At 39.2% G+C, this 13,102-nt stretch overlaps 1 protein-coding gene and 1 pseudogene across 1 annotated transcript; both read left to right on the forward strand.

Moving 5' to 3' along the window:
• Window positions 1-708: 708 nt before the first annotated feature.
• Window positions 709-1,689, forward strand: LOC120618993 (olfactory receptor-like protein OLF4). The gene has a single exon (XM_039883129.1). It carries the CDS (start codon window positions 709-711, stop codon window positions 1,687-1,689), a length of 981 nt encoding a protein of 326 aa, XP_039739063.1.
• Window positions 1,690-1,723: 34 nt separating this feature from the next.
• On the forward strand, window positions 1,724-2,993 carry LOC120618994 (E3 ubiquitin-protein ligase RNF115-like; annotated as a pseudogene).
• The last annotated feature ends 10,109 nt before the right edge of the window (window positions 2,994-13,102 follow it).

Genomic DNA, 13,102 nt, shown 5'->3' on the forward strand with positions numbered 1-13,102 from the left:
CTCGAAGGGTCTTGAAGTTTCATCTGAAGCAGACAGGCCATGTCATTCCTCCACTCTCTGACAGCATCCCTATCATCTCCTTCTTTCTCATTCCCCTCACCACACGGCTTCCTTTTGAGCATGTTTACTTGAGGCAAGTGCCAAACTCAGGACCTTTGCACTGGCTCTTTCCCACGCAAGCTACACCCTTCCCCAAAATCTTCCTGTCTTTTCTGCATCTCCCTTAAGGTCTCTGCTCAAGTAGCACCTTGTTTCAAGTCTTTCTCAATTCCATTGAAAATGACACACATATCTACGAACTTGTACACATACTTTCTTTTTCTTCAAAGCACAGGCACCATCTAACATCGTGTATGATTTTTCACTTTCTTATATTCCTTCTCCATCTTTGGATTATAGGGACTTCTGTTTTTCAGCACCCTTGTCTAGAAAATGGTCAGGACTTCCTCAGTGTGTAAAAGAATTTCTCATTAAACCAATATAAAAATGATTTATTTGGCAAATTGCTAAGAGGATGGCAGTAATTTGTAATTAGAGATGTCACATGACCTTACTTAAAGGAGATTAAATCTCTACAAAACCATATACATGTCATATATACATCTTATGGTTAAAATATAAATTGTAGCATTTCTAATATTAGTAATACTCATGTATAAAAATTAATCATCTTATTTTTTTTTCATTTCCAGTCATCACCTCCACCACATGGAACAAGGGAATGGTACACAAATTTTAGAATTTCTTCTCCTGGGAGTTTCAGATGAACCAGAACGGCAGCCTCTCATATTTGGGCTCTTCCTCTCCATGTACCTGATCGCCGTGTTTGGAAACCTGCTCATCATGCTGGCCGTCAGCTCAGACTCCCACCTCCACACGCCCATGTACTTCTTCCTCTCCAACCTGTCCTTGGTGGACATCTGTTTCACCTCCACCACTATCCCAAAGATGCTGGTGAACATCCAAACACAGAGCCAAGTCATAACCTATAAAGGCTGCATTACACAGATATACTTTTTTATACTCTTTGGAGCGTTGGATGACTTCCTTCTGACTGTGATGGCTTATGACCGCTTTGTGGCCATCTGTCACCCCCTGCACTACACAGTCATCATGAACCCCCGACTCTGTGGACTGCTGCTTCTGGTGTCCTGGATCATGAGTGCCCTGTATTCCTTGTTACAAAGCTTGATGATGTTGCGACTATCTTTCTGTACAGTCTTGAAAATCCCCCACATTTTCTGTGAACTCAATCAGATGATCCAACTTGCCTGTTCTGACACCTTTCTTAATAACCTGGTGATATATTTGGCAGCTGTGCTGCTGTTTGGTGTTCCTTTTGCTGGCATCCTTTACTCTTACTCTAAGATTGTTTCTTGCATACGTGGAATGTCATCAGCTCAGGGGAAGTATAAAGCATTTTCTACCTGTGTTTCTCACCTCTCTATTGTCTTCTTATTTTATTGTACAGGTGTAGGAGTGTACCTCAGCTCTGCTGCTACCCAAATCTCGCATTCAGGTGCAGTAGCTTCGGTGACGTATGCTGTGGTCACACCCATGCTGAACCCCTTCATCTACAGTCTCAGGAACAAAGACATAAAGGGGGCTCTGAAAAGATTCTGTGGGATGGCAGCTAGAAAAGTTACAACTGTTCTGGGGCTGAAGAACTTTCTGTGTTTGGAGAGCTAAAAGCCTTGGAACCAGAAAATTGTGAAAACAGAATATGCCTCCTTTATTTATTTGCTGGAATTTCCATTTAGTTTTCCACCTTCTCTATACAAATGTAAGTCATTGTTTATCATGCTTTCTGCTCTGATGTATAGATATTTTCTCTCTTTGTCCTTTTTCCCAGTCTCACAAAGTATTTCCCAGATTTAAACCAAGAATAATTGGAAAATCCCATTTATCGTTTGAAGACATATGGATCTTAAAAATAATTTCTTCTGCCCTGTGCCTCTTTGGTGTTGGAAGATGGCCTTGTGGTCACTGTCTGCTCTATTTCTTCTGTGATCTCCTGCCTCTCTATGTCGGGACGACTCCCGTGATGGATGCCGACTCCTGAAAGACAGATGTGCACACTGAGGAAGCGGTGGCAGAGGCAGCAGAGGTGAGCTCTTGGACTGCTACCGCCAAGCACTGGTTTTTCTGCCACTTTTGTAAGGGCAAGATCAGCCTCAAATTCCCAGAATATGTATCATCCCAGATATGAATCAGGCTTAATTGAAGAAGTGACAGATGATTCCAGCTTTTTTGGTGGTGGTGGTGGCAGCCATATAGGAAATAACACATTTTGCAGAGTTCTGGTGCAATTCGAACCTCAGTATGATTATACAGGATTTTAGGCAATTTCTAAGTAGCAATCTACTGGACTAAAATAATAGAGCCAATGAGAGAGGTCACCAAACTCACACTGACTCTGGGGACCAAGGCCTTCAAGGTTGCCAATGATTGGGAGATATAGATTGCAAAGAAGTACTCATCCCGGTAGATCTCAAGCTATGGAAAGAATAATACAACAGTTCTTTGCTGGAGTCTTTGCAAATTCTGCAGTTCCTGGGTCCCCACACCCTTTTTCCTGGAGGGGGATGCTGCACTCCAGCCCTGGGGACTATGCCTGGGAGTTCACACAGGGCTTGATGCCATCATAAGCTAGCTTTTAAGACAACTGAAAACAAAGGGCCTCCATGAGCTGCCAAGGAGAAGATCACAGCTCTTCCAACAGTGACAGTAACTCAGGAGCAAGTCGATATGTGTTTAGAGTGTTCGGTATGCAAGGAAGATTACACAGCTGAAGAGGAAGTCGGCAGTTACCCTGCAGCCACATCTTTCAGAGCAGTTGTATTGTGCCATGGTTAGAACTGCATGATACATGTTCTATATGCGGGCAGAGCTTAAATGGTGAGCATGCTACTTGGCAAACCCAGAGTTCTGAGGCCTCTGCAAGCAACAGATTTAGCAGTGACTGCCAACTACAGGACTGATGGACTTTCTGAAGCTAAAGACCATGTCTGAGTCAGGGCTGTGGTACTTTTCTTACCACAGCTATAAATTGCATCAAAAGAAAAAAAATAGTAGGTGGATTTAGGAAACGTATAAGAAACCCAAACCATATTATTAATGTAGTGAGTGTTTTTCTTCTCTAAATTTAAAGTTAGCATCTGTAGATGGAATTATGTCTCCAACAAAATGGCTCTGAATCCTCAATTCAGAGTGATAATTTTATAACTGTGAAACTTAATTATGTGCGTTTACCCCAGCCAGAATAGAATCAGTTCCTTAAAGCCCAGCTAGAGTCCTGCTATCTGTCACGTTACCCTGCGATGGATGCTTTCACATCCTTGTCCATCCTCCATTCTATCATTAGTGTATTTTATAGTAAATACAGTGAAACCAGAGCCCTAAAAAATAAAAATTAAATAATTTCTTCTCAAATGGCCACATCATCTTTAGAATTCTCATTTGTGTTACTAAAGAGTCTTCATGAGTTGTAGAACTCAAATATAGCAAACTACACTTGTTGACTAAGTTCATTTACGTGATGTTTTACACAGAAAAAGTGAAACAGTTTTCCTTTGGGGTCTCTTCTATTCTATTTCACTCCCTTAACTGCTCTTAATGATAATATTTACTTTAACATTCTGCTGGTTTTAACTGAACTTCTGCTTTTATTCTCTTATTGAATTCGGTGTCCACAAAGTCTGCCATAGTACCCAGGAATAAAATTGATTATCAAATATATATCTCCAGGTAGAGTCGCATATTTGATAAATAGATTCACGTAATATGCTCTTTAGAAAGAATTGACCTTATACACGAGGAAGTATTACTCAGTTGATGACTATGCAAAGATTTCTTTTCCATGCTGTAATCAACTCCTGAAGTATTGAAGATGGATTCCACGTGTGAGGGTTTGTTTTCATTGAGGTGAAGAATGGTTGGTGTATTTACATTTCATTACTAAATTATCTTTCTGTTTGTCCTCCAAAATTTCAGTGCTGCTTACAAATATGACTCCTCTACAGTCTGAACAAAATATCTCCACTTTTCCTATTTTGTCATATGACTAACTGCATAGTGAAGGAACAATGTCACTATTATCCCTTTCATAGCTCCTCATATGCAGGAAATTCTTCCATATTCATGATCACAGTGTGATTCACAGGAGAACTTGAATTCCTGCCCTGTCTTAGGATTTCCTCAGAGTTTCTGCTAAAATGCACATCCTTCCAACTTCTCCTGGTTACGTAAACGTGACCCTTAACAGAATCGATTGTTCAACCAGTTATCCAAAATAAACTTAAATAACAGAATGATTGTAAATGCTATGTCCAAGTATCAGAACATATGCCCATAATTTAAAAATAGCCAGTAAGTGTCCTCATTCAATTCTTTTTATTGTATCGATAGCTAATGCTGCGTAACAAGCTGACCTAAATGATATCATTTATATTAAATATGATTAGATGATGGGATTTGTTCTGATCTCTGCTCAGATACTCATGGGTCCAGATCAGCTGGGAGTCTCTACATTGTGTATCTCCAGCTCATCCATGATGTTGTGTGAGGCTGTAATGCACCCCTGTCTTGAACCAATTTATGACAGTTTATTTATGTAGTATAATCTTCTAGTTTACAAAAATAAAATGACTTTACAAAATGTAATTTTCCATAACTTAATGTCACTGTTTTAATATCCATGTAAAACACTTAGCTTTCTACCAAATGATATTTCATATATGATCATAAATGGATGCTGTATCTTTTGAAGGCTTTTTCTGCATCTATTGATATGATCATATGATTCTTATTTTTTAATTTGTTTACATGATGTATCACATTCATCGATTTGCGTATATTAAACCATCCCTGTGCCCCTGAGATGAAGCCCACTTGATCGTGGTGTATAATCTTTTGATATGTTGCTGTCTTCGGTTCCCTAGTATCTCATGTAGGATTTTTGCATCTGTATTCATGAGAGATATTGGTCTGCAGTTTTCTTTTTCTGTGTTATCTTTACCAGGTTTTGGTATCAGGGTAATATTGGCCTCATAAAATGAGTTGAGAAGTATGGCCTCTTCTTTGATTTTTTGGAAGAGTTTTAGGAGAAGAGGTATTAAAACTTCTTGAATGTTTGGTAGAATTCACTGGTGAAGCCATCTGGTCCTGGACTTTTACTTTTTGGGTAGGTTTTTGATGATTCCTTCCATTTTTATGCTGCTGATCAGTGTATTTAGATTTTCCAGATCTTCTTGTGTCAGTCTCGGAAGATTGAATTTTTCTAAGTACTGTTCCATTTCTCCTAGGTTATTCAATTTGTTATCATATATTTTTTTCATAGTATTCTTGCATGATCGTTTGTATTTCTGAGATGTCAGTTGTAATTTCCCCTCTTTCATTCCTGATTTTGTTTATTTGTGCCCTTTTTCTTTTTTCTTTAGTGAGTCTAGCCAGTGGTTTGTCAATTTAATTAAACTTCTCAAAGAAAGAGTTTCTTGCTGTATTTATTTTTTCCATTGTTTTTCATTTGTTTTCGATTTCATTTGTTTCTGCTCTAATTTTGATAATTTCTTTCCTTCTGCTGACTTAGGCTTCATTTGTTCTTCCTTTTCTAGTTTTTTAAGATGAACCATTAGGTTGTTTATATGGACTCTTGTTTTTGGATATAGGCCTGTAACGATATGAACTTTCTTCTTATAACCGTTTTTGCTTGCCCCAAAAGTTTTGATATGTTGTACTATCATTATCATTTGCTTTTATATATCTCTTGATCTCTCTTTTTATTTCTTCTCTGACCCAGTTATTCTTCAGTTGCATATGTTTAATCTCCATGTTTTTGTGTTTCTTCCTGATTTCCTTCTATAGTTGATCTCTAGCTTCAAAGCATTATGATCAGAGAATATGGTTGGTATGATTTCAACCCTCTTATATTTGTTGAGGCTATCTCTGTCTCCCAGTATGTGATCAATCCTTGTGAATGTTCCATGTGCAGTAGAGAAGAATGTAAAAGCAGGTCTTTGGGGCTAGAAGGGTCTGTAAATGTAAATTATGTCTCGTTGGTCTAATGTGTTATTTAAGGATGTTATTTCCTTATTGCTATCCTGCTTGTATCATCTGTCCATATCCAAGAGTCAGGTATTTAGGTTCCCTACTATGACAGTGTTTTGGTCTGTTTCTCCCTTTAGTTTTGTTAGTAATTGCTTCACATATTTTAGGGCCCCCTGATTGGGAGCATAGATATTAATAAGGGTTTCGTCTTCCTTGTGCATGATTCTCTTTATCATTATAAAGTGTCCCTCAGTACCTTTCTTTACCTTTTTTATTTTGAAGTCTATTTCATCTGATATTAGTACCACTACTCTCACTTTTCTCTGAATGCCATTTGCTTGAAATATCATTATCTACCCTTTCACTCTGAGGCTGTATTTGTCTTTGGAGCTGAGATGTGTCTCCTGGAGGCAGCATATGGTTGGGTTTTGTTTTTTGATCCATTCTGCAACTCTGTACCTTTCTATTGGTGAGTTCAGTTCATTTACATTTAGGGTGATTATTAAAATATGAGGTGTTCTTACAGCCACTTTATCTTTTGCTTTCTGGTAGCTCAGTGTTTCCATTGCTTCCTTGTCCTTGTGTTTCTGTTTTCTTTATTTTGTTTGGCTTTTGTGGGTTTTGCCTCTGGTTCTTCTTGTTTTATGTTATATACTTCAGTTCTGAATCTTTGATGTGTAGGTACCATTATGAGTATAAAAAAGATTGTTATATATATTCAGCACGTTACATGCCTGAAATCATCTTGTGTGTATCTCTTTATCTTTGGCTTGTGTGTATCTCTTTATCTTTGGCTTACATCTTCCCACTCTAACATGTCATAGTGACCCTCATCAGTGCCTGGACCAGCACTTGGCACATCACATTTGCTCAGTAAATATTTGGTAGACATAATCCTTTATTTATGTATCCTCTACCTTTGTCAAATGTTACTACACCCCTTAAGTGTCAGCCACATCTCCCTCCACTCCTTCCCCCACTTTCTTAACTATTCTTACTGACCTGGACTTGGATCCAAGCCCCACCACTTGTTAGCTCCATGACCTTGGGCAGTCACTCCCCTGGTGTAGTCAGGCTCCCTAAGAACAACCTCAGGTTTAATGAGGACTCACGGAACTCAGCAAAGCTGTTAGATTCACGCTACAGTTCATCACAGTGAAAGTGTACAGATTGCAATCAGCAAAGGGAAGAGGTACATGAGACAGGGTCCAGGAGAGATCAGGAGTAAGCTTCCAGCTGTCTTTTCTAGTGGAGTTGTATCGACGGCACTTCATTCTCCCAGCGATGATGTGTGACAACATGCATGGAGTATTGCCAATTATGGAGGCTCACCTGAGCCTTGGTGTCCAGGAGTTTTATTGGGGTCCAGTCACATAGACATGACTGACTGCCTGCATGGTTCAACTTAATCTCCGGCCCTCAAGAGATTAAGTTGATCCTGTGTGGCCCAAAGTCCCACCATAAAACACATGGTAAACATAGACTATCTATTCATAGTGGCCCAAGGTCCCCTGATAAACAAAGAATCTCTTATCAGGCAGGACATTGAAAGGGCTTAGAAGCTGATTCTCAGGAGCCAGACAAGAGCCAAACCTTTCTTTGGAATGTGCAAGATTTGGACAACCTACGCCTGCTAAAATAATCCTTATGGCATACCTGGAATCTTTCAACCTCAGTTTCCATATCTGTAATATAAGGGAAATAATCGTCCCTCCCCCCCAACCCTTTTCTATAAGTCCCAGTGGTGGATATGGCTGGCCCTCCTCTGTTTTTATTTGTGGAATTATTTTGTTTATTATTCTTGGGCTTTGAGTTTCGACTTCTTTTATCTTATATGTGATGGGCACACTAGTCCTGGTTCTGCCCCTTGCCTCTGCAGACATACTCTATAAAATCTTGTTTATGCCACAACTATTGATCCCCTTGCTTCACACATTTATCCCTGAGGATATGACATCATACTATACTCATTTCATTGTACTGGGCCTTCTCCATTATAATGTGAGAGCCAAACGAAGGGAGGCCTCACTTATTTTGCTCACTTATGTGGTTCCATAAATATGGGAATATATATAGAAAAAAATAGTAAGGAATGGAAACGTCATAGAAGAAAAAGAATATCAGGAAAAAGAAAACCAGGTTGATTATAGTGGATTCAAGTAATTGTGCAAGTGAAATTGAATAGAAATCTAAGATTAACTTCTAAAAGAAAAGATATAAAATACAATAATGTAATCACATTGATATGGATTTATAATTACAGATAAATGGGCCAAGAGATGGAAGTGAAAAATACAAAATCACACTTTTGAAAAGCAGTGGAGGAAGTAGTATCTGCAGAACTTTCTACCTTTAAAATAGATTTCAATATGCTTAGGAAAAGAATAGAGGTGAACAGTAACTGAATGCAAAGGAATGTCATTCACAAGATAGGAGATGATCTAGAACTTTTTACCTTTAAAAGTCATGGGAGAAACACAATATGACAGACTGATAGAAACGAGCACATGCATTTGAAACTTTACCCCAAATACATCTCTACGTATATAAAGGAACTCAATGTCAAACAGCAAAGTTAGTGAAAAAAACTCCAATTCGACACATTAAAGGAATTAATTAGTCAACCCAGTAAACAAACATAGCCATCCCTGGGCTCTGGGCGAGGCTGGTTAGACTCTCAGGGGCCCTCAGGTAGAAGGTTTCAGGTTCTTTCCTCTCTGATTCTTTGCTGCAGTACCAGCTGGGCTCTCTGACTCACCTGGATGAGGTCTCTCTGAGGAAGGACTTCGTGTGGAAGTCTGAATTCTTTTCTGGGTGGTAGATGCTGGGGACTGAAGGACTGTCTCCAGATAGGACAGCAGGAAGGAGTGAAGCATTGGTACCCAACCAGATTTAGGAATCGAAAATAACAAATACGTCCTGTAAAGCCCAGGGTTGCATATACAGAGTCCTGTAAAGCCCAGGGTTGCATACAGAGGATAAATTTTTATCTCCTTTTATCTGCTTGTTAGACATTGTTTACATTGTTATTCCCACCTCTGAGCCCCGATTTCCCTGTGAGACACTGGTCTGGACTAAATGAAAATTTTTCCTGCTGATTCTCTGTTTCCAAAGGACCACGTCAGAAGTCAAGTGAATCCTGTTTTCGTTACTCCTTCTCCGTGACTCTCCTGCGTGCCCAAGGTTTTACTTCCCAGCACCTTATTCCAATCCTCAACTAAAGTTCTCTCAAAAGTCTAGACTGAAGATGACATCAGAAACATTGTGGAGTGAGAGATATCCCCAGATCTCTCCCCTTGAAACAACAATAAGCTGAAAATCTAAAATGCAACAACAACAAAAAATAGCCAAAATGCACAGCAGCATGTCTGAGCGTGGAATCTGTGCATAAGAGCTACCACATATCAGAACCCTAAGTATTGGGGAGTGGACTGGGAGAAACAAAGAAGCTGCCTCTCACTGCTCGAGCTTCCTGCAGGAGGAAGGAGAGGAGAGAAGGTGTGGCGGGTTTCCTGAACAACCACGCCGGGGAAAGATGTGAGCTCCATGTGGACTCAGTGCCCAGACATCAGGGCAGAAAGCAGAAAAGCAGAACAGAAAAGAAAAACAGTTGATTATTACAAGCCATTGTTGCAAAACCAAGACTGAGCTGCAGCTCCCATCTCCAACCCAGATGGGCCCTTCACCCATACCCTCCGAGACCAAACACCACGGAGCCCCAGGTGAATCTGAGCAAACTACCGAAATTGTCACTAACACTGACAGCGACTGAGACTGAGAGTGGTGAGTGTGATCAAACATCTATGTGAAAAAAAGCGTAATTAACAATATATATAAAGCCAGGATCCTAGAGGCTTAGACGTCACCTACCGGAAACCAAAAGAAAAGAGCCTTCTTTGCAGCAGGCTAAAGAAAAACCTTTATATAATAAATCATTCTGGAAAAACAGTAGAATACTCTTCCATTAATGCCCAAGTGGAGAAATAGTCCATTAAACATCATGAACTACGAAGATGACAAGGCTTCTCAGAAAGAAAGAGAAAAATCTCCAGCAAATAAGCTTACACACATAGAAATATGCGACTTAAATGACAGAGAATTCAGGATGGTACTTCTGAAAAAACTCAATGAGATCCCAAATGAATCATATCAGCAACTTCAGGAATTGAAAAAACAACTAGATGAACAGAGCAAGGACATTGGAAACCCTCCAATAAAACTGAATAAATCTCTGGGAGATGAAGAACACACTGCAAGAGTTGAAAACATGAAATAGAAGCTTGGGAAATGGAGTCCACCAAATGGAGGAAAGGATCAGTGATATCGAAGACAGAGATCTAGAAATAAATCAGAAGGAAGAAGAGACAAACCAAAGAATGAAACATAATGAAAGAGAAATTCAAGAACTAGCTGATCCCATCAGGAGAGGAAACATAAGAATAATGGGCATTAACAAAGGTGAGGAAAAGGAGCAGAAACTAGAAAGCATTTTCAGACTAATAGTGGATGAGAATTTCCTAAATGTAAGGAATGAGCTGGAGCATGGAATTCAAGAAGTCAAAATAACAGCCAATTATCACAAGCCAAAAAGGCCTTCACCAAGACACATTGTATTAAAATTATCAAAAATCAATGACAAAGACAGAATTCTCAGGGCAGCCAGGAAGAAGAAAACAGTAACCTATGAAGGAAAACTCATTACATTATCGTCGGACTTCTCAGTGCAGACCTTACAAGCCAGAAAAGAATGGAATCAAATATTTAAACTATTAAGTGAAAGCAACTACCAGCCTAATAATGTACCCAGCTTTACTCGCCTTTAAATATGAAGGAGAAGTTAAGACCTTTCCAGAGACTTTGCAGAAACATAGTGGAGTGAGAGACATCCCTAGATCTCTTCCCTTGAAACAATAATTAGCTGAACTTCTAAAACTCGACAAAGAAACACCCAAACTGCACACCAGCACATCTGGGTATGGGATCTGGGTATGGGATCTGCGCATAGAGCTACCACAGGTCAGAACCCCTGTGTCAGACGGTGGACTGGGAGAAACAAAGAAGCTGCCTCTCGCAGCCTCCAGAGCTCTCTGTAGGGGTAGGGGGAGCAGTGAAGGTGAGGCAACCTCCCTGAACAGCCCTGCCTGGGAAAGCTGTGAGTGTGTGGCGACCGGCTTGCAGAAAGGTCCAAATATCAGGGCAGAAAGCAGAGAATCAGGACTGCAGAGAAACAACAGTTGAATATTACCAGACATGGTTGCAAAATCAAGGCTGAGCCCCAGTCACCAACCCCCGTTCCAGAGAATTCCTCCTCTATATCATCCAAGACCGATCATGGCGGAGCTCTAGGGGATTCTGAGCAAATGCTGCCGAGACTGTCACTGACCCTGACAGGGAATTAAACTGAGGGTACCCTGACCCTGACAGGGAATTAAACTAGACTGATTAAATGTCTACAAGAAAATGTTTTTAAAAGGCATTTTAAAGGCTTTATATAAAGCAGGGATCCAAGAGGCTTAGAAGCCACCTACTGAAAACCAAAAGAAAAAAAATGTGCCTTCTTTGCAACAGTCTAAAGAGACACCTTTATAAAATCAATCTTCTTTCTGCAAAAACAACAGATTACTTCCGTTAATGCCCAGGTGGAGAAATAGTCCATCAAACACCATGAACAACCAAGGCGACAAGGAATCTCAGAAAGAAAGAGAAAATTCTCCAGAAAATAAGCGTACAGACATCGAATATGCAACTTAAATGACAGAGAATTCGAGATGCTATTTCTGAAAAAACTCAGTGAGTTCCGGTACGAGACATATCAAAGATGTCGGAAAATTAAAAAAAAAAACAACAGTTAGATGAGCAGAGCAAGGACATTGAAATCCTCAAGAAGAACAGAATAGGTCTTCTGGAGATAAAGGAAAAAAAAAACACTGCAAGAGTTGAAAATGAAACAGCAAGCTTGGGAAATAGAGTCGACCAAATGGAGGGAAGAATCAGTGATATCGAAGACGAATCTAGAAATAAATCAGAAGGAAGAAGAGAGAAACCAAAGAATGAAAAATAATGAAGGAGAAATTCAAGAACTAGCTGACAACATCAGGAGAGGAAACATAAGAAGGCAAGGAAAAGGAATAGAGATCAGAAAGCATTTTCAGACAAAAAGTTGAGAATTTCCCAAATCTAAGGAATGAGCTGGAACTTGGATTTCAAGAAGTCAACAGAATACCCAATTATCTCAACCCAAAAAGGCCTTCACCAAGACACATTGTATTAAAATTATCAAAAATCAATGACAAAGTCAGAATTCTCAAGGCAGCCAGGGAGAAAAAAACGGTAACATATAAAGGAAAACCCATTCGATTATCATCAGACTTCTCAGCACAACATTACAAGCCAGGAAGGAATGGAACCAAAAATTAAAGCTATTAAGTGAAAAGAACTAGCAGCCTAGAATAATGTATCCAGCTAAGCCGTCCTTTAGATATGAAGAAGAAAATAAGACTTTTCCAGACATACAAAAATCGAGAGAATTCTACACTACAAGGTCTGCTCTATAGGAAATACTGAAAGGGGTCAACTCACCTAAAACAAAATAAGAAAATAAAATACCTAATTAGGGGGTAAGTGGCTATCAGACAAATAAGAGCAGAGGAATTCACCCTTACTAAGAACGGGGCATTATAGCTTAAATAATAAGAACTGCATTATAACGAGATAGTAATGAACATTCACCATACATAGGAACAAATTGAGATAACAATGATTGAAAAGGGGGGAGATTCAAATCCAGATGCGCAAAGAGGAATGGAGATAAGGCGCAAGCAGAAGAAAATGCACAACTGTGTGTGTGTGTGTGTGTGTGTGTGTGTGTGTATACACACATATATGTATGTATATATATGTGTATATATATATATATACGTGTGTATATACATATATGTATATATATACACACGTATATATATATATATATATATATAACTTTGGTGTGTGGTTATTATTATGAATATGTAACCATATTCATAATTTTAAATATATATATATATATATATAACTATCC

Source organism: Pteropus medius, unplaced genomic scaffold, assembly GCF_902729225.1.
Source record: "Pteropus medius unplaced genomic scaffold, Ma_sr-lr_union100, whole genome shotgun sequence".
Taxonomy (NCBI): domain Eukaryota; kingdom Metazoa; phylum Chordata; class Mammalia; order Chiroptera; family Pteropodidae; genus Pteropus; species Pteropus medius.

Bases quoted from the DNA above. Each gene is read 5' to 3' on its own strand.
- LOC120618993 (XM_039883129.1), top strand. From the start codon at position 709: ATGGAACAAGGGAATGGTACACAAATTTTAGAATTTCTTCTCCTGGGA.